The 18,401-nt window shown below is 47.7% G+C and overlaps 6 protein-coding genes across 6 annotated transcripts; 1 reads left to right on the top strand and 5 right to left on the bottom strand.

Annotated features, from left to right (window-relative positions):
- Window positions 1-300: 300 nt before the first annotated feature.
- BDV38DRAFT_116507 (uncharacterized protein) lies at window positions 301-1,770 on the top strand. The gene has a single exon (XM_032051047.1). The coding sequence runs from the start codon at window positions 490-492 to the stop codon at window positions 1,612-1,614; it is 1,125 nt and encodes a 374-aa protein (XP_031912257.1). The 5' UTR covers window positions 301-489; the 3' UTR covers window positions 1,615-1,770.
- Window positions 1,771-2,578: 808 nt separating this feature from the next.
- On the bottom strand, window positions 2,579-4,885 carry BDV38DRAFT_250208 (choline-phosphate cytidylyltransferase). Its single transcript, XM_032054927.1, has 3 exons — window positions 3,833-4,885; window positions 3,420-3,770; window positions 2,579-3,364 (listed from the first exon to the last, which is right to left on the bottom strand). Exons 1-3 carry the CDS (start codon window positions 4,357-4,359, stop codon window positions 2,719-2,721), a joined length of 1,524 nt encoding a protein of 507 aa, XP_031912256.1. The 5' UTR covers window positions 4,360-4,885; the 3' UTR covers window positions 2,579-2,718.
- Window positions 4,886-5,241: 356 nt separating this feature from the next.
- BDV38DRAFT_116502 (uncharacterized protein) lies at window positions 5,242-5,975 on the bottom strand. Its single transcript, XM_032051046.1, has one exon. The coding sequence runs from the start codon at window positions 5,863-5,865 to the stop codon at window positions 5,464-5,466; it is 402 nt and encodes a 133-aa protein (XP_031912255.1). The 5' UTR covers window positions 5,866-5,975; the 3' UTR covers window positions 5,242-5,463.
- BDV38DRAFT_116501 (PP2C family serine/threonine-protein phosphatase) lies at window positions 5,976-8,694 on the bottom strand. The gene is made up of 7 exons (XM_032051045.1): window positions 8,139-8,694; window positions 7,430-7,748; window positions 7,267-7,340; window positions 7,108-7,192; window positions 6,838-7,044; window positions 6,521-6,781; window positions 5,976-6,463 (listed from the first exon to the last, which is right to left on the bottom strand). Exons 1-7 carry the CDS (start codon window positions 8,172-8,174, stop codon window positions 6,087-6,089), a joined length of 1,359 nt encoding a protein of 452 aa, XP_031912254.1. The 5' UTR covers window positions 8,175-8,694; the 3' UTR covers window positions 5,976-6,086.
- A 368-nt stretch (window positions 8,695-9,062) lies between these two features.
- BDV38DRAFT_116650 (MFS transporter) lies at window positions 9,063-11,502 on the bottom strand. The gene is made up of 4 exons (XM_032051049.1): window positions 10,768-11,502; window positions 10,579-10,711; window positions 10,089-10,512; window positions 9,063-10,034 (listed from the first exon to the last, which is right to left on the bottom strand). The coding sequence occupies exons 1-4, from the start codon at window positions 11,210-11,212 to the stop codon at window positions 9,564-9,566; spliced, it is 1,473 nt and encodes a 490-aa protein (XP_031912253.1). The 5' UTR covers window positions 11,213-11,502; the 3' UTR covers window positions 9,063-9,563.
- A 1,306-nt stretch (window positions 11,503-12,808) lies between these two features.
- BDV38DRAFT_272244 (uncharacterized protein) lies at window positions 12,809-16,939 on the bottom strand (the record flags this gene model as incomplete). Its single annotated transcript, XM_032057453.1, has 4 exons — window positions 12,809-14,583; window positions 14,651-14,764; window positions 14,855-16,469; window positions 16,649-16,939. The coding sequence occupies 4 exons, from the start codon at window positions 16,937-16,939 to the stop codon at window positions 12,809-12,811; spliced, it is 3,795 nt and encodes a 1,264-aa protein (XP_031912252.1).
- Window positions 16,940-18,401: the final 1,462 nt, after the last annotated feature.

Raw genomic sequence — 18,401 nt, 5'->3', positions numbered from 1 at the left:
CTCCGTGTGTATTTTCATTTTGTTGATTCTCTTATCTATGTGTATAACCGACCATGGGTCAATCATGAAAACCATTGCCTCCTGGAGAAATTTCGTCCTCTAGACGGATCTCAGCCACAGCGTCATAGGGTTACAGTTGACACCGAAAAGTCCCGACGGCACTTCCCGAGACTCACCGAATTGACTGATTGGTGCCTTCCGTACCTGATTTTGATTTTTTACCCCGGATTTCAAGTGGCGTTTGACAGTAGTAGGTATACATAAGTAACAGTACAGAGTATAGTTTATATATTATCTGCCTTGATCGTCCACCTTCCCCCATACTTCCCCATCCTTCCCCATACTTCCCCCCATTTCTCTCATTTCATCTGACGAGTCAAAATCAAAGGGCAAAAGAGAGAGAAAGGGGGGACTAAGAGGTTAGAAGAGAACAGGAAAAAATAAAAATAAAAATAAAAATAAAAAAGAAAATAAAAAAAGAAACTAACAATGCGTCACTTCGATGCCTGGTTACTTCGAGATCCGTACTCCATCTTCCATTACTACTCCACGGGACGAAGATGGCAAGAGACCATTCGTGATTTGATCCAAGAGCGCAAAATCTGCGCGCCCTCCGTGGATATCTCTCCTCATGCCTCATCCTCCACATCATCCAAACCAGTCGACCCACATGCACGGCCTATGGCATCCCAATTCGACAGCTTATTCTTCCGTAAGCTACCTGCCGAAATTCGTCTCATAATCTACAACTACGCCTTCGGCGATGAAGCTATCCATTTAGTCCAGTTGAAGGGCAAGATCCGCCACGTCCGGTGCAGACATCCCTCATCATCACTCGACCGCAACCGCCGCTGCTGCCCTGTTACCCCAGCCCGCTGGCGGGTCCAGGATAACCACTCCGACAGTGTGCTGTACCCGCACACGCACGCCTCCCTCCCAGCGTCCCTGAGCAACTCCTCGGTGGCATTGCTGCGCACATGTCGCGCCATATACGCTGAAGCGGCTGACATCCTTTACGCCAACGCGGTCTTCGACGTAGACGACCTCCACACCTTCATCGCCTTCTCTCTGATCGTCTGCCCGGAGCGTCTCCGCTCGATCAAGCGCCTCACCGTCCAATGGATGCCCATCTGGCAGCCCATGGCCGGCCAGGAGCACAAATCCTCCATCTATTCTCACACTCACAACGACCACCTCTGGGCTCTTTTCTGGACCCGGATCGCTGCCCTCGGCGACCTCGAACAGTTGCATATGAGCCTTGACCTTGGCCGCTTCAGCGGTAACGCCATGAGCGGTGTGATTGGCGGGAAACGCTTCCGCCTGGCTATCGATGAGCCCTGGGTTTCCCCGATGTTCTGTGTCCGCGGACTCAAGTCGTTCGAGTTGGGCATCACGGCCCGCTGCGACGCCTACGCCAAGAGAGTGATGGAGCAAGACCTGTGCCGGGATGCAATGGCTTTGCGAGACGCTCTCCGTGAGCGTATGTGCTCACCGCGTGGCCAGATACCCATCGTTCCTAGTCTTCAGATGAAGAGGGCGTGTGGCATGGAGGCGGACGTGCTCGACGTTGCGGAGAGGAAACCGCGACCGCGCCTTGCTATCACGGCTGCTTGATCATTTAAATTTCCTGTCGATTCGACAACATTTTGATATTACGAAGTAAAAAATATATGCCTATCAAGCTTCCCAATGGAGGCAGAGAACGGAAATAGCAAATTTGCAATTAGGAATGAGATACCCTTTGTGTGCCTGCGGTTGTGTTTCTTTTTTTTTTTCTTTTCCTTATCCTTGCTTCATGGTTGTCCACATCGTCTTGTGACTATAAAAGTTAGAACTGGGTTTGAAAACGGTCAGCGGTTGATCCACGATTTGACTTTGCCTCTCTTTACCTCTCGTCCTGTTACATAGATAGATGACAAAAATTAGATGCTTGTCACATTTGCCCAAGCCAATATATGCCAGTTATACGGAGCCAAGAGTGGGCAGATGAGGCCAGCCGACGAACTCATCACCCAAGCCTGTGTGCCATCTCCGAGATACTTGATCAAGACCCACATGAAACGCCATAATCGATTCCAACAGATATCTATCTAAATCTATCTACAGTCAAGGCAACTTATTAAAGATAGTATCCTGCAATCAACAAGCGGGAGAAGAGACAAAAGAAAACCCCCCGGCCGATATAAATACAGATCAGGAGAAAAGCAACAGCAGTGGGACAAGTAGAAAAAAAAAAAAAAAGGACGATGAATGAAATAAACCCTTTAGCCGTTCCCTAGATTTCCGTACAATTTAACCCAAACTTGAAGATATGCGATTTCTTTCTTGACCCAACAGGAATGATTATGGGGGCAGATGTCATCATAATAATAACAACGATAATATCAACCAGAAGGTAGAAAAGAGAAAAGAGAAAAATAAATAAATAAACAAAGAGTCACAAGTATCAATAAGGAAACATTATCTCGTATCAACCCATCTGATATAAAATCGTCTGATAATGGTCACGGAACTCGGTGGAAAAGGTTGGGGGGGGTTGAGTAGTAGATATTGTTGTGCCTTTTTTTTTTTCTCCTTTTCCAAGCTACCATAAGATAAATGTCAATTTTTGTGGGTTGTTCTTTTCCCTTTTCTTTTTCTTTTGTTTCATTCTCTGACCTAACTTGCATGTGCTCAGAGACATGATAAGCAACTATCTGAAAGAGTGATAGCAGATGATTAGAATCTGATAGGGCTGAACCGTGCATGACCATCGGCTCTAATTTGACACGGCATTGGCGGGCGATTTGAATGGTTCAATGTGGCCGTTACTGCGTTCCTGCTCAGACTCATGCTCCTCCTCACTTGTCGGGGAAGGGGCGCGGCTTTCCAAGAGTGACCGACGGCTGCGCATCTGCGCATATGTCCAGTTAATAACAGCTCAATTCCACTTGGGTGACAGAATCTCCTTACCCAGGATCTTACACCTCCAATCAATCCCAAGCTGTACCCAGTTGCAAAGTCTTCATTCCGTCCATTGCCAATGGGGCTTTCAGAGCGGCCCACTGATTCCACTCGTGACAGATGAGTTTTCATGGTACCAGTGGTAGGGCTGACAACATTTCCTCGTGTACTACCCATGTCTACACTGTTCCTCGCACTCGGTGCCGGGCTGCCAGGCCGGCTATTCTGCCAGAGCTGCCGTAATTCTCGGCCCAGCTCCTGGCCCGTGGTTGTCCAGTTGTTTCGGATATTGTCCCGAATCTCCGCAACGTGTCGCTTGATTTCCAATTCGTTTTTCTTAAGCCATGACACATTCAGCTCCTGTCTCGAGGCACCTCGCTTGAATTGGCGGGAAATGTACTGGTCGTAGTCACGGACAATTCTGAAATACAGTCAGCCTTCGGCACAGCACCACAATAAGGAGCAGAGATACTCACCTGGTGATGATTCCCGTGGTGCTGACGCCTTCCGTCCTCTGAGTAACCAGAAACTTGCCCTGGGCCTTGATCGGAGCGTAAATATCATCTCCTTCGGCCGCACCATAGGGCAGGTCGTCATGCGCAACGTAGTCGATTTGGTGCTCGTCGAGAAACTCCGGAGTCAACAGCCAAGGGCAATTAGGAATCACTTCGTCCACCCATTTACAGTGACGAACGCTCTCTGCGCGCTCCGCACCGCTCAGGACAGTAAGACCCTTCCGGTTATGAGTCTCCTCATCTCCAGTTACACCGACCATCAGATGCACATCCGGGAAAGCCTTCTTCGCCTGTTCAAGCTGACGCATATGGCTGTTACGCAAAAAGTTCCATTAGCACATTCCAAGCTTTTAAGAGCAGACACATTAACATACCCCACGTGAAACAAATCAAAGACACCATCCGCATACACGCGCACTGGGCGCCCCACGGGCGGAGGATTAGTATGGTATCCAACCGGATCCTGCAACCCGGCCCGCTGAGGTGGCTGCATCATGTCCTCAGTATCCTCAACATCCGCCGTTTTGATCTGCAATCCCGACCGGCTCTTGCTTCGGCTTTCGATGTCGCTGCTGGCAACCGTCGTTTCTGACGGCTCGCCGGGATCTTCTTTGCTGAGTGCCGAGGGTTCGTCGGTGGCAGGACCATTGGCTTGCTCGCCAACTGTTGAGCTCTTCCGAGCCCGTTTCGATGGCGGAACATTGCCCGCCGAAGTTACATCAATTGGTGCCTGCTTCTTGTACTTGACCGACAGGGGAGTATTCGGACCGGTGGAATCGTCGCCATCTTCGCCCGACGCATCGCGTGATGAAGGTTGCAGAAGATCAGCGGAGGTTACGTTGGACGGAAGATGTTGGGAAGCACTGCGCTTGCGCTTTCCTGCCGACGACGGAGAGGACATTATGATAGAATGGGAAGGTAATGACCGAGGGAGCCCTGCTCTACTTCCGTCGAAAAGGATGGGGGTTGTGTGCTTTCTGAAGAAAAGAAAAAAAAAAGTCGAATGGCCAAATTAAATCTCAGGGGGTAGGGGGGAAGAGAGAGGTATATGAAGGGCAGTAAATCGAGACGCGTTGGGAGCGCGAAGTGGACAGAGTAGAAATGAGTGATGGGGAAAGGAAAGAAGAAAGCGGGAGGAGTAGGACAAAAACACGGGACCCGATTTAATGGTTTTAGGGGTCTTGTTCTTTAGTTTACCTTCTAGCCCCTAAAACCAATTGATTCATGGGGGTGGAGAGAAACGGGGGAGGGAGGGAACCAGCAAGTGCAAGTTGAATGGGTGAGTGAGTGAAGGGAGTAGAATAGGAAAAAAAATAATAATAATAATATGTAGTATTTATGAATCTGCTTGTGAAAGAATTGTTAGACTGGTCTCTTCAAATAAATCGATAACATACATACATGAAAGAATTGAAAAAAAAAAAAAAAAAGAGAAAATACCTTTTGAGACACCGCGTGGGCGGAGCCCAATATGACTCGGTAAGCGTTGTTTTCAACATACTAGTATAGTATGTACATACATACCTAAGACTATCATACATACAGTGAACTGTCAGAACCATTACATGTATTTCGATCTCCTTCTACAATGGCCCCCCAACAATTCTTGGTTGGTTCCTCCAGTTCATGCCCATGCAATGTTCAAGGCTCTCTCTTCTTGGCCTTGTCTGTATGAAATACTCTTTTCTTTCCCAGTTATACGCTTCATCTTACACTAAATCTCTCCCTCTCTCCCCGTTTCCCCTTCTCTCTTTCCCACTCCTCCATACATCACTCCGGTATGTGGGTTTCGGCGCATTCGCTCGGCCAACGATTCTATATCCGTACGAGTAAAAATAACAGAACATGAGAACGATCGCTTGCATCCATCACATTTCCAGAACTCCATTGCTGAAGCATTCGACTAAATGCCATTCCAGCTCTGACTAAAAGGTCTTCATGCCATTGATTGCTTTCCGGATACGCCGTCACATGTGCAATAGAACATCTTCGTTCCCATCCTCCCCTACCGACTTAAGTCTCCCCGGCTCTGCCTTTTCCCAAAAGCCCCGTTTAGTCCATTATGCAACCCGGTGCGAATGATAGGAGAGAGCAGCAGATCTCCAGAAGGTGGCAAGGGAGAACGAAACCAGACGGAAGTTAATGAACAGGCAGATAGATGGAGCAGAAAGGACGGAAAGTCAAGGGCGAGAAAAGATAAGGGAAAAGAGGGGGGGAATAAATCATAAATATCAAAGTTCATCAATAGTGGGTCGTTTGGCACGATATCTTGTGGGAAGGCATAAATCAAGACGTACTCTCGTAAGATCTGCCGCTCGCGGCTTGAAATGGAAAACGAAGTAAGACCTCCTACCCTAAGAGGAACCCTTATAACCCATCCTGCAAGACATGAAAGATACCTGGCCATCTAGGGACATAGAAGGTTTCCCACCGCTTGTTCCGCCCCGTTCAATGCCACGGGGTGTCAACAACAGGGAAATGGAAGGGGGGACTATTGTGATAAACCAGGAAAACAAGGCGAAAGTGGGAGGACATGGATGCAAGGCGGAACAATCATAAAATCACAAGATTCGTTTCAAAAACCAAAATAACGGAAAGGCGGATACAGATGCAAATAGCCCATCACAACTACGACGTAGATTTTTCGGGGGCTCCAGAGGTAAAGCTTCCTGCGGGAGTAGAGGTTGACTCGGATGTACTAGCAGATGATCCTTCTTCAGACTTGGAGGCAGTGTCAGTTTTCGACTGAGGTCCCGGAGTTCCTTCACGCTCATTCCTGGTAGAATCAGGCAATTCGCGTTGCACCTGACTAGGTAAATCCCGATCTTCCTCAGTTTGGTCAAAGAGCTCCTCGTCGTTTTGATCAGGGACCAGCTCGGTGCCGTCACCTAGAAGAATAATGCGGCCGGAGCGAACACTGAAACCACGCGCGCGATCATTTTCCATATCGTAGTCATCCGGGTTTTCTTCAAACTGATTACGGATACCAGGGCCGCGGAATTCAGCTGCATCCCCGCTCAGTCAGTAGGGCTTGGAGGCCGTAGAATCCTCAAGAGACTTGCCGTATTCGGGAGGAGCGCAAGGGCCGTCGCCTTTGGCCACCCGCTCAGCTATCTGATTATACCACTCCTCTTTAGTCCTACCATTTAGGAGGCCAATGATTATCATAGTCATATTGTCACATCCAACCCCACCGGTTTCGCTGTTTGAAGCCAAGCAGTTATCCATCATGTTCTCACAAATCCGGTGAAGTTCTTGCTTCGCGGCGATACCACGGCGGACAAACTCAACCACAGCCTGGGAAGACTGGCAGTCCCAGATACCTAAAGCTCGACATGAGTGTGTGGTTGGCAAAAGAGGTGATCGAGGGAACACTTACCGTCACAGGCTATGACAAGAAATTCATCGTCATCACTAAGCTCATGAACTGTCACATCCGGATAAGCGGTCACGATCTGCTGTTCGGGCGCAAGCTCGGGGCTTTTCTTGAACTCGAAATCACCAATGGCTCGCGACAGGGCCAGGTTTCCGTTCACACGGCCGAAATCGACAAAGCCACCTGCGGCACTGATACGAGCCTTCTCGCCTAAAGTAGCTCATCAGTAAAAGATCACGAAGAGGCAAATTCAACTAGGATTGAGCCACAGACCTTCATTCTGTGGTTTATGATCAAATGAGAGAGGCTTTGCGCGGCCCTTGACACCAAGCACAGAGCGAGAATCACCCGCGTTGGCCTATGTCCGGTTAATGATTGATCAGGCAGACTATAGCTGACCGCTGAATCGGTCACGAAACATGCTTCACGTACCACCCAGATCTTATGTTTTGAGATTACACTGACAGCTGCCGTGCAGCCGGAGACTTCCTCTTCATATTTCGGGTCTAGCCGAGTCAGTCTCTCAAGGCCTCAATGAAGAGAAAAAACGGGAGAGAAGGGAAACCCGGAACCCTTGTGGATAACGCTCACGAACCTTCTAAGATAGCGCGATCGGTAGCCAAAAAGCCATCTTTCAGGGCCTGTTCAATGTCGCCCTTTGCGAATGAATCCTGTTTTGCGACGATCTTATGCACATTATCTCCAGCAAACAGTGCGACTTTGTCTCCACCATGTCCATCATATACTCCAAAGAAAGCTAGGCGTTTGGCGGGATCCGTTGGTGTCTCTTCCGGACTCGTATATTTTGCGTGGAGGTCTAGGACGGCAGCATGGGCATCCTCCATGCTGATTCGCCAGCCCTGCATGGCTGAGACGCCGTAGATGCAGCAATCATCTTCGCCCTCGGACGAAGTCTAAAGAGAGTTAGACGATATTAGCACTGATTAGTATCATTCATCGCGCAATGCAGGGCGGGCATGGGTTCGTGGGCCATCCGGGGGAAATTTTCTTTCCTCATGTGGAGGACCCCGCAGGTGAGGAGCATCACGATGCGGTGCCTCGAGACCGGATCAACCCAAGAGTAATGACAAAAGGAGAATCCCCAGAAAAGCGAATCGGGCATTGGACAGAAAAAAAGGGAGAAAGAGAGATATAATGAGAGAGATTGTCCGTGGGGAAGCTTGTGGCAGGCCGACCGAGCGCCCCTGCGGCCTCAGGACGGAAGGGAAGGAATTATTGCGTAAGGACATGTGTGGGGGGATCAGAAAGGAAAGACCAAAGCAGCAACACTTGGTTTCACGTACCTTATCGACTACTGGTTCTGACAAAGTCTGACCCATTATTTCAAGTGGTCGCAATTTAGAGGTTCTGGGAAGATTGTAGGCCAGGAATGCACATGCACAAATCAAGAGTAAAGAGGGAAAAGGCAAAAAAAATTCTGGGGGGGAGGTGTTCTGTCAGAGAGGGGAAGAAGGAAGAGAGCAAAGAATCAGGTGGGCGAGAAAGGGTAAGGGCAGAATCGATAGGCGGCGGGTGGGAGGGAATGGCCCCAGTGGTCAATCCTCTCTATCAGAAAATTGAGAACAATTGGGGGTGGGGACCCGGTCCGGATCTTGATGATGATGAAATATTCAACAGGTATGAACCACCAAATCACGAAGAACGAGATCTTTGAATGCTTTGAGTGGACAGGAATCAAAGGAAATATAATAAGTCAATAACAACGGGGTGGGAAGAAAACGAAAAGGCAGGAATTGGGGCAGGGAGGAAGAGCATGGAAGGGAAGGAAAATCTCTGGTGTCACGGGTTTGTACGTATGTAGGTATCTCTGTACAAACAGAGATTGATTTTTTTTTTCCTGTTTTTTTTGTTTATGTTTTTCTTCTCATTTTAGATTCTAATTTTATTTTTGTTATGTTTAGATTCTCTCTCAACAGGCAACCCTCGTCATCTAAATTGACCCAACACCAGGCAGACAAGCAGGTAAGTACGTACATACATACATACATACATACATACTGTAAGTACCGCAGGTGAACCACCCACCCACCCCCACAAGAATTTCGTACCTGTCAGGGTTGAGTAATGACGTCCATCTTGGTCCGTACCACCGCAAGAGATCCCCCCCTTCTAGAAGTACTAGTATACTATGAGATCACCCCTGGTGGAACTTAAGAATAAGTTCGATGAACCCCTATGGAGTAAGACTGACGCATGGAACCTAACAGAATTGACTCTGTACAGTTTAAAAGGGATGCCTTGCTTTTACCCTCGTATTAAAAGTACATCTTCCGTACATACGCCGAGGCATTTCCTGCTACCTTTTAATACCGTCACCAGATGAAGCAGGAGGTCAGGTGTTAAGTTACCCAGCATCCAAACTAATTGCGGTAAGGCAAACATCAGGCCTTGCTTCATATATTTGTTTGTACTGTACTTACGTCCTGGCAGAGTTCACTGGAGAGGTAAGGTAAGGTATACGCAGATATTGATCCATCCTAAAATTTGCCCTCCTTGCTCGTGTTCCAATTCTCCGAACGTTTTCACATGTGCACTTCGATGACAGGTCAAAGTAGGCCCACGAGTTAAATTGTTGCATAAACTCATGCTATTCGTTACGCCTAAGAAAGAGAACAAAAGCCGAGGGATATAAAAATTCTAGAGAACACCATGGCGTATATACCCACTAGATATCGGTATTCATTTAATTTTTAGATGAGAAGTGGATTTTAACGAGGCGTCCGTACGCTAGACGCGGCCAGCCCTGCCAGCAAAAACAGTATAGCACCCATCATGTATGGCAAACCCATCCACGTACCGCCCAAAGTCATACCTTTCCTAAATGTACTGGCGAGCAACGGTCCAGCAATCATGCTCCCAACCCCCTGGACAAGAGCGATTGTGGTGTTGAGCGTTCCGATTTGAGACTCTGCAACCAATGTTGTGGCCACATTGCGGAGGGTGGAATAGAAGCCCCATCCTAAGGCCAGAATGGATACGCCGAAGGCGAACAGCACTGGGTGATCGGCCACTGCCATGATGCCGAATCCAACTGCTAGAATAGCTGCACTTCCCTGTGTTATTCGAAGATCTCTGACAGCTGGAGAAAGGTACCGGTTTAAGTAGTGGGAGATAATTGGTAGCAATAGAAGCAAGACGACAAGATCGATCATTCCTTTTAGGGAGATGAGAAAGCTTGCCTAGAAATGATGTGTTAGTGGCTATATTCGGCCCTTTACCAGGCAGCATCGCACCTTAGCCATAGTCCATGAGTAGCGCTTGGAAGCATATTGGATGATCAACTGGAGGGCCTGCCCTCCAACACTAGCCGCCAGAAATGCAATTGAAATAGCCACTGTGTTGAAATTTCCCCAAACAAATGCAGTTAAGTGCATGATATGGGACCCTGCACTATAGAAGGACCCTTTCCACTTCGGCGATGTGGGTGGGGGAACAAGGCAATCATGCTCCTCGTCTACCGATTCAGATCCTAATTCGTTGAGTGACTTCGGAAGAGTTTCCGGGATAAGTATGGCTGCCAGTAAGCCACAACCCTCACAGAGCCAGCCGAGTAGGAATGGGAGCCACGGCGACCAGGACATAAGCCAAGCACTCAGAGGAGTTGCGAGGATCTCGGCAAGTAGAACAGCCGCAAAGAGCACAAAAAATATGTTTGCACTGGACAATGCACAGAAATTAGTATATCTACTACAAAAAGGTGGAGGGGGACAGGCATCTCCATACCGCTGCTCTGCGGGAAAGATATCTGTGACGATGGTGAAGGCCACAGAGCTGGCTATTTGAGAACCACCACCACATAATTGAAATAAAGGTGTGAACCAAATAGCTCGAAGAGGAATTTCCTCACTGTACAAGCCTTGGACAGTTAGCCAGAGGACACTCATGCTATGTTGAAGTGTCGTCGCGACATACAGATGATGCGGATCGCGATCTCCTCCATGAGTAGTCCGCTCATACTTAGCATTGCAATTGGTTTGCGGCCAATGCGATCTAACAGGAAGCCCAATGGAAGGGCCAGGATGATTCCCGGGATCTGGTCCAATGTATCTTTCCATCCACTGATCAATGCCAGCTCCCCCTGTACATCTACAGATTTGCAGGGTGTATTATCCGATAAGAACTGTCCATATGGGAGATCGACAAATAGTCCTGGATGAAACCTGCGACAGATGATTGATTCCATTATCTGAGTCTGTGGAGCGAGGGAGAGGAAAGTGCCAAAGTCAAGTGTGACAATCACCGTGCATAAGAGAAACAGGGTCCATCGCTTGTGCTTGTACTCGACGTGCGCTCTGGACTGATGGGTTCCTAAGAGTGGCGTTGAGATCTCTGATTCGAGATCCTGGCTGGATACCATCCTAGCTTTCTTTCTCTTTTCTCTTTTCTCTTTTCCTTTCCTTTCCTTTTCTAGACTTATTCTTGTCCAGGGTAGAGGTTAATAATTACTATTTGAGAGCGAACGAGCTCGGGCTTTAGTAGACTCTAAACAGCGGACGTGGGGGAGGGGAGAGGAGGAAAAGTAGAAAGGCGGATTCATGCGAAAAGAAGATAAGCACTAAGTTAGGGTTCGAAAATAAATAACATCAGGAAATCTCATTTCCCAACGGTCAGTCCCCGCAACCGATTGGAACGTCAAATCACTGACAGATGATATCTCATTGCTGTATTCCTTCAAATGGTTTAATTGATTCTCGCCCCTGGGAAACATTGGCCGCCGTTGGACACTAGGATAAGTTAGGGAAGTTCAAGTGATCAGGGTAGGGTTGGTTCTTTGAACGGGGCTTCTCATTGTACACTCTCAAAGGAACAATACTAAGGGCAAATCTCTCCCCATACGCAATAGTTATTTGGTCCTAGATTTTATTATCCTCGGCTTTTCCTTAATTCGGTACTAACCTAGGCCAGACTAAGCGCAGCGATCCAATGAGGGCTTAAGCATGGTCGCATCGAAGACATGCAAAGTGAGACGAATAGATCAGGCTGATTGGACATGTGAGGTACTAAGCAAGAAGTCCACCTCTACATTATACTTTAACTATCTAATAAAACGTAAAGTTACCTCTCTTGATTACCCAATCTTCTCCTTCCAGTTAATCCCATATACATATAATAACATACAAACGTGGTGTTAGTCCCTCATTATAATATACCCCCCTCGCTCTGCCGGCCGCAGGGAGACATCATATTCGAACCTTACAGCGTCATGATTGTTTATTCCACCCCTGGTCCTAATAACAGATGAGATACCTGCAAGCCATCTAGCCACCTGGAGTTACCCTCATCCTCTTGCTTTTTATGGGCCGGTTAACGACACGTTCAGCTGGACAAGTGTAAATGGTGTTTGTGGGCAGATTAATGTCAGAAGGGAGCCCCAACTATCACATAATCAACTCAGACTTGGAATCGCAGCCATTACAGTCCCGAGTTAAATCGTCCCGAGAAATTTCTGACTGGGGTTGGTAAGTTATGCTACTCCCCTAGATTTGCTGCCTGATTGTAAGAGACATTAAAAGGGCATTTAGGGTATTAGGCTGAGAGAGAAGAGACAATTGGCTACAGCTCAGAGGTATGCATGATTTATATATTTGGTCTCACCTAGTTTTACCTTTTTAAACGCACCCGTACAAATGCAACCGATACATTAGGGAGGTCTTGCGCAGCTCCGTGATCTTGGGGAACCATCAATTTGTAGGAGACTGATTTAAGCAGTCACCAGCATGCTATATCTCTCCGTGTAATTGAAGTTGCTGTCATGAAAATCTCACGGTTTTCCGTAGATTTAAACTACTAGGAGTAGCCATAGGACTAGTAGCTGAGTGTAAAGTAAAAAGACACTCATTATCTATCGCACTCAAGTCGCTCAAACTATACCATCTATATCACATAAGAACACCTGTACCCCTCATTGCTACCTGCACCAACAAAACACAATAACAATCGTAGAAGCTGCAATTTAGTCATCGGCATCAACCCATATTAACGGCCCCTTTTTGTCCGACCGCATGTCCTCTGTGGGGAGCACCCGAAGGGTTTTGTTGAAGTATGTGTCCACCACGATCAGTTGTGGCTGTATCCATAGCCCCCGTCTAGATGCCAGTAGGTTGTACCGAACCGTGTGTCGGCTCAGAGGCACCAGCTGAACGACCAGGGTTTTCGGACCGCTAAAGGCGAAGTTTTCGCTGGCCTCCATAGTTAAGTTGAAGGTAAGGAAGTGCATCGACGGATTCTCGATGGTGTAGTCTAAGTGAGTCAATCCAGAACGTATCTGGGAGGCCATTGCCGAGGCAAGCACACGTGGTTCCCCCCCAGGAACGACAAAGCGAGGAACCGCAAGTGTGGATATAGTCGTACCGTTGCTGCTCAAGGCTGATTCACTATCATCGGTTGCGCTTCGTCGCCATTGAATTTCAAGAGCGAGGTTCAGAGCTGTGGGTCGCCGGTCGCCTAGAATTACCTTGTGGATATCCACAGCAAAATTGGACTCGCGGAGTTCCTCCAAATAGATCTCTGGCCCGCCTGGACTAACGATCGCTTCAGGACCGACGTGGCACGTGGCCCCTCCACCCACTCCAACTAGCACCAGTGATATCTTTTCAATAACAAGCGGGGTTAGCGCAAAAGAAACGACCTTTGAGTTAAGGCACCACCGCTGCTGCAAGCCCCCGATTTTCGGGGTTGAGTCATTTCCAAACAATGCATCATCGACAGTAAAGAAATCTGGCCATGGTTGAGGGTGGAGACGCGGCATGAATTCGTAGTTGGCCTCAAATGGCCGTATAATCGGTATCTTCACTCTCAAGGTTGCGATGATTGGAGTCTGGATATCAGATACGAGGTTATATACAGATGATATTTCAAGCTCGTAATCAGAAGCATCACGCGTATCCGTGAGGACAATTTCCAGCTGCCGGTGGGAGGACGTCTCCAATATCCCAAGTGGCCGCTTGATGAAATGAGAAAGCCCTTCCACTGGAGTACTCCTCTCGGAGCCCTGCATCCATGGTGAGCCTTCCTCGTCAAGCCATAAGACCTTAGCTGCCGATTCTGGTCGACCAAAAAGCCTAGCCTCGGCTGTGACTTCCGTAGCTTCATCCTCCTCGTTATGAATTCCAACCTTGAGGACAATGCGTTCGTTCGTGTAGTAAGTATCCATCAGATTGGGAGTTGTGATCCGTATCTTGGGCGGTTTGGGTTTTATCTTACATCGGCCAGTGTCTCGATTTTTGCCTACCCGCCTTCGAGCCACACAGTTCTTGGTTTGTTTCCACCAGAAAGATTCATGTTGGGTCAACTCCGTCATGGCACAAGTAAGGTCGAATTTCTCTTCTTCAATCAAAAGTGTGATCGAGGCCACTCGAGACTCTCCAGCTTCTCGAGGGATACAAGCCACATCGAAGACTTTTGTCTGAGAAGGGCCAATAGTCAGATCAGCAGTTCCTATGAGTGGTGTTAAGAAACTAGTGGGTGACTGGAGAGATGCCGTATCACTGGATATACTCGGCTCTCGTAGTGATGGTGACGATATTGTGCAAGGAGTAGTTGCGTCAGTTTCAGCTACGTGGTTTGACTGTAACTTTATTGGTCGCAGACAGCCTTCGAAAGAGATTTTGATCTCAGAAAATCTTATAGGACTTGATGATCGTTGTGCGCATGATGTTATAGCGAGCTGACCATGTAATGGCTCGCCAACATTTCCCTCGGGTCTCTCGAAAATAAAAGACGCCGTGACTGGCGCGAAAGAAAAGCCATGCCATCGTAAGTCATTATCCTGAAACATTACTCGGGGCATGCTCACCACTTGATATGATATCCTCTGCTCTGAGAACAACAGAGGGTTTGGGTGTGGCTGGTGTAATATACTCAAGGCTTCTGTGGATATCGTAACGCCAGTCGGAGTTTGGTTGAAATGCTGGCAACAGGCAGGTGTTAGAAAACGAGGTTCCGGCTTCTGAGAGGTACAACAAGAGATATATTGTAAAGTAAAGGAAAGAAATCTTACCCCTGTTGAGTAGCTCCCAATCAACTCGTAAAATCGTTTCGCTATCTTGTACTCGTACAGCACATTCCCTCAAAGCCCATCCGAGCTTTTCCATAAGCTGCCACCAGCCCGAATGCCGCCAAGTGATCTTAGACCATAGTGGCTGAAGTATATCATAAGCTTCGGTCCAGGAACCTACCCGCATGTATTCTTCCGCAATCTCTAACCTCAGGCACTCGGCCTTCCGCACCTGATCACGCTTGGAAAATTCATCTAGGGCGGCATTCAATGCAGTCAGAATTAGGGCAGAATGATTAAATCCCGCCACCCCTGATTGGGGTGCTTCAACATGAGTCTCCGGTGCCAAGTATGTGTCATATAGGTAGGACTTGCTCGCTATCTGAGAAGCAGGAGACTGCCCCGGCGGTATCCTGTCTTCGTCCGGAATCTGCTCTGCTAGATGACGTCGGCACATTGTATGCTTTGCTGATCGATAGAGCCAATAGCCTTCGTGATGTAACTGTTCCCACGGATAGGACGCATCTCCGGGAGGGACCGTCTTTTCACGGGGGATGAAGATCGAATACTGTTCGTTAAACTGATCCTGTGTGATGCCGACTGAGGTGAAGTAGGGAATTTCAGCTTGACGAATCAGTTGTGCCATTACCATTGACCATCTGGCTTCCCAAGCCTCCCATCCATAGTTCCTTGTGCCTTTACCTCTCCGATTGATGATATCTTGTGAGCGACTTCGATGTTCAACCCAAGACCGCACGGCTGCAGCGGTTTGTCCCGCCCAGAGCAAACAGCGAATAATCCTTATGGCTATAGTATCTGCCAGAAGGCGTGCATCGTTGAATCTTGGGCTCCAGCCAGCAATATTTTCGAAGACTTCCTGCCCAAACAAAGTCTCGTATGCGCTCTCATAATTCCTAAGAGCTGCATCTATCTCCTGCCTAAATTCTGCAAAGATCCCCATCTTAAATTCGTACCGGACATTCCATCCTTGAAGAGACAGTGTTTGGGATGTCCCCGTTGTCGGTGGGGCCGTCGGGGGAGGAATACTACTCCGGTTTCGTTTCCGTCTGGCGTGTTTAGACAAATCCCGATAGTACTCCATCACCGACGGTTGAAGTAGTGTCAGAAGGGACTTTCCAAACTCTTTTAGTTCGTCAGGTGTTGCGTCAGGTGGAAGGAGAAAAATAGACTTCTGGTCTAGATTTGTCGCTCTGCGAATGCCGGTCACCCGGTCATCGACATCCCCGGTGAAAGCACCATTACTTTCTTCCGAAAGGAGAACAACGATAAACCGTGTCTTATAACCTGAGGACGACCAGTCCTTCTTCAGTCCATTGATTTCGATCTTTAATTGATTGTCGCGCAAGGAACTCATATTAGGATCTAGGCAGAAGGGGAAGAAATTTATCACTGCGGCAGGGACAAGGCTTTGGTGTTTTGTAACCCATAGGGGTGTGAGTAAGCCATCTGAAAACGTCGGAGAACTAGGCGTCAGCGGAGATATTGGAGAGTGAAGTACAAAGTATGGCGCATGCGATATGTCATTGCCCTGGCCAGTGGGGCTCATGGGAGGAGATACAGGTGGTGGATCAGCTTTACGCGGGGGAAGTCTATAAGACTGCAGGCATGTTAGCAAAACACTCCTTAAGCTTCGAGCAAAGCTATAAGTCAAAAGCAGAAGAAGGAAAGAGAAACATGTCATGACTCTTGGGGCAGTTTCTCCTCCGGGCAACCAGACTCTTGAATAGTCCGATACGTAGCGAGGTTGGCCTGGGATAGTAGTGTACATCGACATACCCGTCCAAAGCTCTTGATTTTATACTCAGTTCCGGCGGGTTCCACTAGAATATTTTCCCTGGTTTCCCAAGGAGTTCGCGACGCATCTTCCGCCAGAAGTATCTCCCGCAATTCTTCCGCAGTCGAACCGCTCAACGGCGGCAGATCCGAGTATATATGGACGCCCTTCTCGTGGAGGAGGGGATAATCAGGGCAGCTTGACCCCAAGCCATCTTCGGAGTCAGGTTCAAGACCAGAGAGCAGGACGAAAGGAAGGTTGTGGACGACATAATCCTCAGGGTAGGCGTCCATCGCGGACAAGGTAATTTCTTAGTGGGACGTGAGGTCACCGCATATCTAACCAAGTTGGGATGAGACGTTTGAATGGCCACCTGAGGTGATTGGCTCGTAAAACAGGCGTCAATTCGAATGTTCGAGAACCGTTTATGCAGAAGGCTTTGAAATAATCTAGAACGATGCTATATTCTTCTGGAAATTGTTGGGTGGTTGTGGTAACGGTGCATTTTCTTGCCAAGCCACAGTTAGGTTGTAGAAAGTGGCTTCTTGTCGAGTTAAACAGTCCGCCATCATCAAAACATGCCAAGCCTCCTAGTATCAGCGGATCCTTCTAGGCACCAAATGTCATCTCACTTGTTCCTCCATCTAACAGTAGGACTAACGGCCCTTTCCCTTTCTCTCTTTCTCTTTATTATGCTCTCTTCTTTTTTTTTCCCCACTCTCTTTTTCTCTATAGGATTAAGTTTAAGTATATATGTATTGGTTTGGTTAATGATTAAACCGGTAGGAAAAAGAAAGAAGAAGGTTATCTACAAGCAGACTGAGATTGTTTACAGCCTGTAAGTATAAACACGAACGGGGGGGTGTATGAAAGAAAGTCGTTGTACAGAGTAGAGCACGTGCATCCAATTAATTTCACGTTGCTATCAGAGCCCCGGAAGGTTCAATAGCTGGCTATGCGGTGGAAATGATCCTGGGACAGAAGAGCTGACGTATATTAACCATGATACAATTGGGGGAGGTGAGGAGAAGGAAGGATTAGAAAGACATTTGGCTTACAGTGTGTCTCACTTTAAAGCTACAGCTATTATCCTTAGTACTATTCTTTGGCACTTAGAGATAGTAGGTGTGCTGTACAAAACATACGCTCTATTGAAAGCATACCCAATTAGCTGAGTACCGAACATAGTGGAGAGAAATGGCCTGTCTTAAAGCTATTCGAGAAACAACGGTAATACTCATGTTGATATATCTGCGGATGTATAGGTAATTGATTGTATTAAGAAGAAACGGGCTGTTAAAAGATATATGTTACCGTTCGTTTAGTCGCATAGGCCAGGATTTAGGGTGAGCTACTAGTAGTACATATTGCTGCCCGTTGTGATTATTGGAGGAATTTGATCCCATCATACCTAAGTACTGACCACGGGTACTGATTCGAATAGAATGTTTGTTTAGAGGGTGCTTCGATGACTTGATCAACTGACTCGAAAACTCATGGAAATAAATCTGTCAAATTATCAATGCGGTTCAGTGGGGACAACTTTCTAAACCGGGTCCGGAGTCTCCATTACTCAGTAGCATCATGGATCTTTACGATCACAGGAACCAACCATAGTCAGAATTTCAGGATGTTCGAATTAATTGCTTCCCGCACCCCCTCCTAAAGCTCCAAAATTGACGATAATAGGTGGGCCGGTCCCTTGGTTCTTTGAAACAAGTGATGCGGCAATAAGATTACACGATTAATTAAATT

The sequence above is a fragment of the Aspergillus pseudotamarii genome (genome assembly GCF_009193445.1).
Source record: "Aspergillus pseudotamarii strain CBS 117625 unplaced genomic scaffold BDV38scaffold_36, whole genome shotgun sequence".
Taxonomy (NCBI): Eukaryota; Fungi; Ascomycota; class Eurotiomycetes; order Eurotiales; family Aspergillaceae; genus Aspergillus; species Aspergillus pseudotamarii.
This window is presented reverse-complemented; position numbering and strand designations above follow the sequence as displayed.

Excerpts from the sequence above, each read along its gene's own strand:
- BDV38DRAFT_116507 (XM_032051047.1), top strand. The coding sequence starts at position 490 with ATGCGTCACTTCGATGCCTGGTTACTTCGAGATCCGTACTCCATCTTC.
- BDV38DRAFT_250208 (XM_032054927.1), bottom strand. The coding sequence starts at position 4,359 with ATGTCCTCTCCGTCGTCGGCAGGAAAGCGCAAGCGCAGTGCTTCCCAA. Across the intron at positions 3,771-3,832 it reads TTTGATTTGTTTCACGTGGG|CCATATGCGTCAGCTTGAAC; the intron begins GTATGTTAATGT and ends TTTGCGTAACAG. Across the intron at positions 3,365-3,419 it reads ACCACGGGAATCATCACCAG|AATTGTCCGTGACTACGACC; the intron begins GTGAGTATCTCT and ends ACTGTATTTCAG.
- BDV38DRAFT_116502 (XM_032051046.1), bottom strand. The coding sequence starts at position 5,865 with ATGGCCAGGTATCTTTCATGTCTTGCAGGATGGGTTATAAGGGTTCCT.
- BDV38DRAFT_116501 (XM_032051045.1), bottom strand. The coding sequence starts at position 8,174 with ATGGGTCAGACTTTGTCAGAACCAGTAGTCGATAAG. Across the intron at positions 7,341-7,429 it reads CGATCGCGCTATCTTAGAAG|ACCCGAAATATGAAGAGGAA; the intron begins GTTCGTGAGCGT and ends TGACTCGGCTAG. Across the intron at positions 6,464-6,520 it reads TTGCGCTCCTCCCGAATACG|CTGAATTCCGCGGCCCTGGT; the intron begins GCAAGTCTCTTG and ends GCGGGGATGCAG.
- BDV38DRAFT_116650 (XM_032051049.1), bottom strand. The coding sequence starts at position 11,212 with ATGGTATCCAGCCAGGATCTCGAATCAGAGATCTCAACGCCACTCTTA. Across the intron at positions 10,513-10,578 it reads ATCTTTCCCGCAGAGCAGCG|TGCAAACATATTTTTTGTGC; the intron begins GTATGGAGATGC and ends TGCATTGTCCAG. Across the intron at positions 10,035-10,088 it reads ACTCATGGACTATGGCTAAG|GCAAGCTTTCTCATCTCCCT; the intron begins GTGCGATGCTGC and ends CATCATTTCTAG.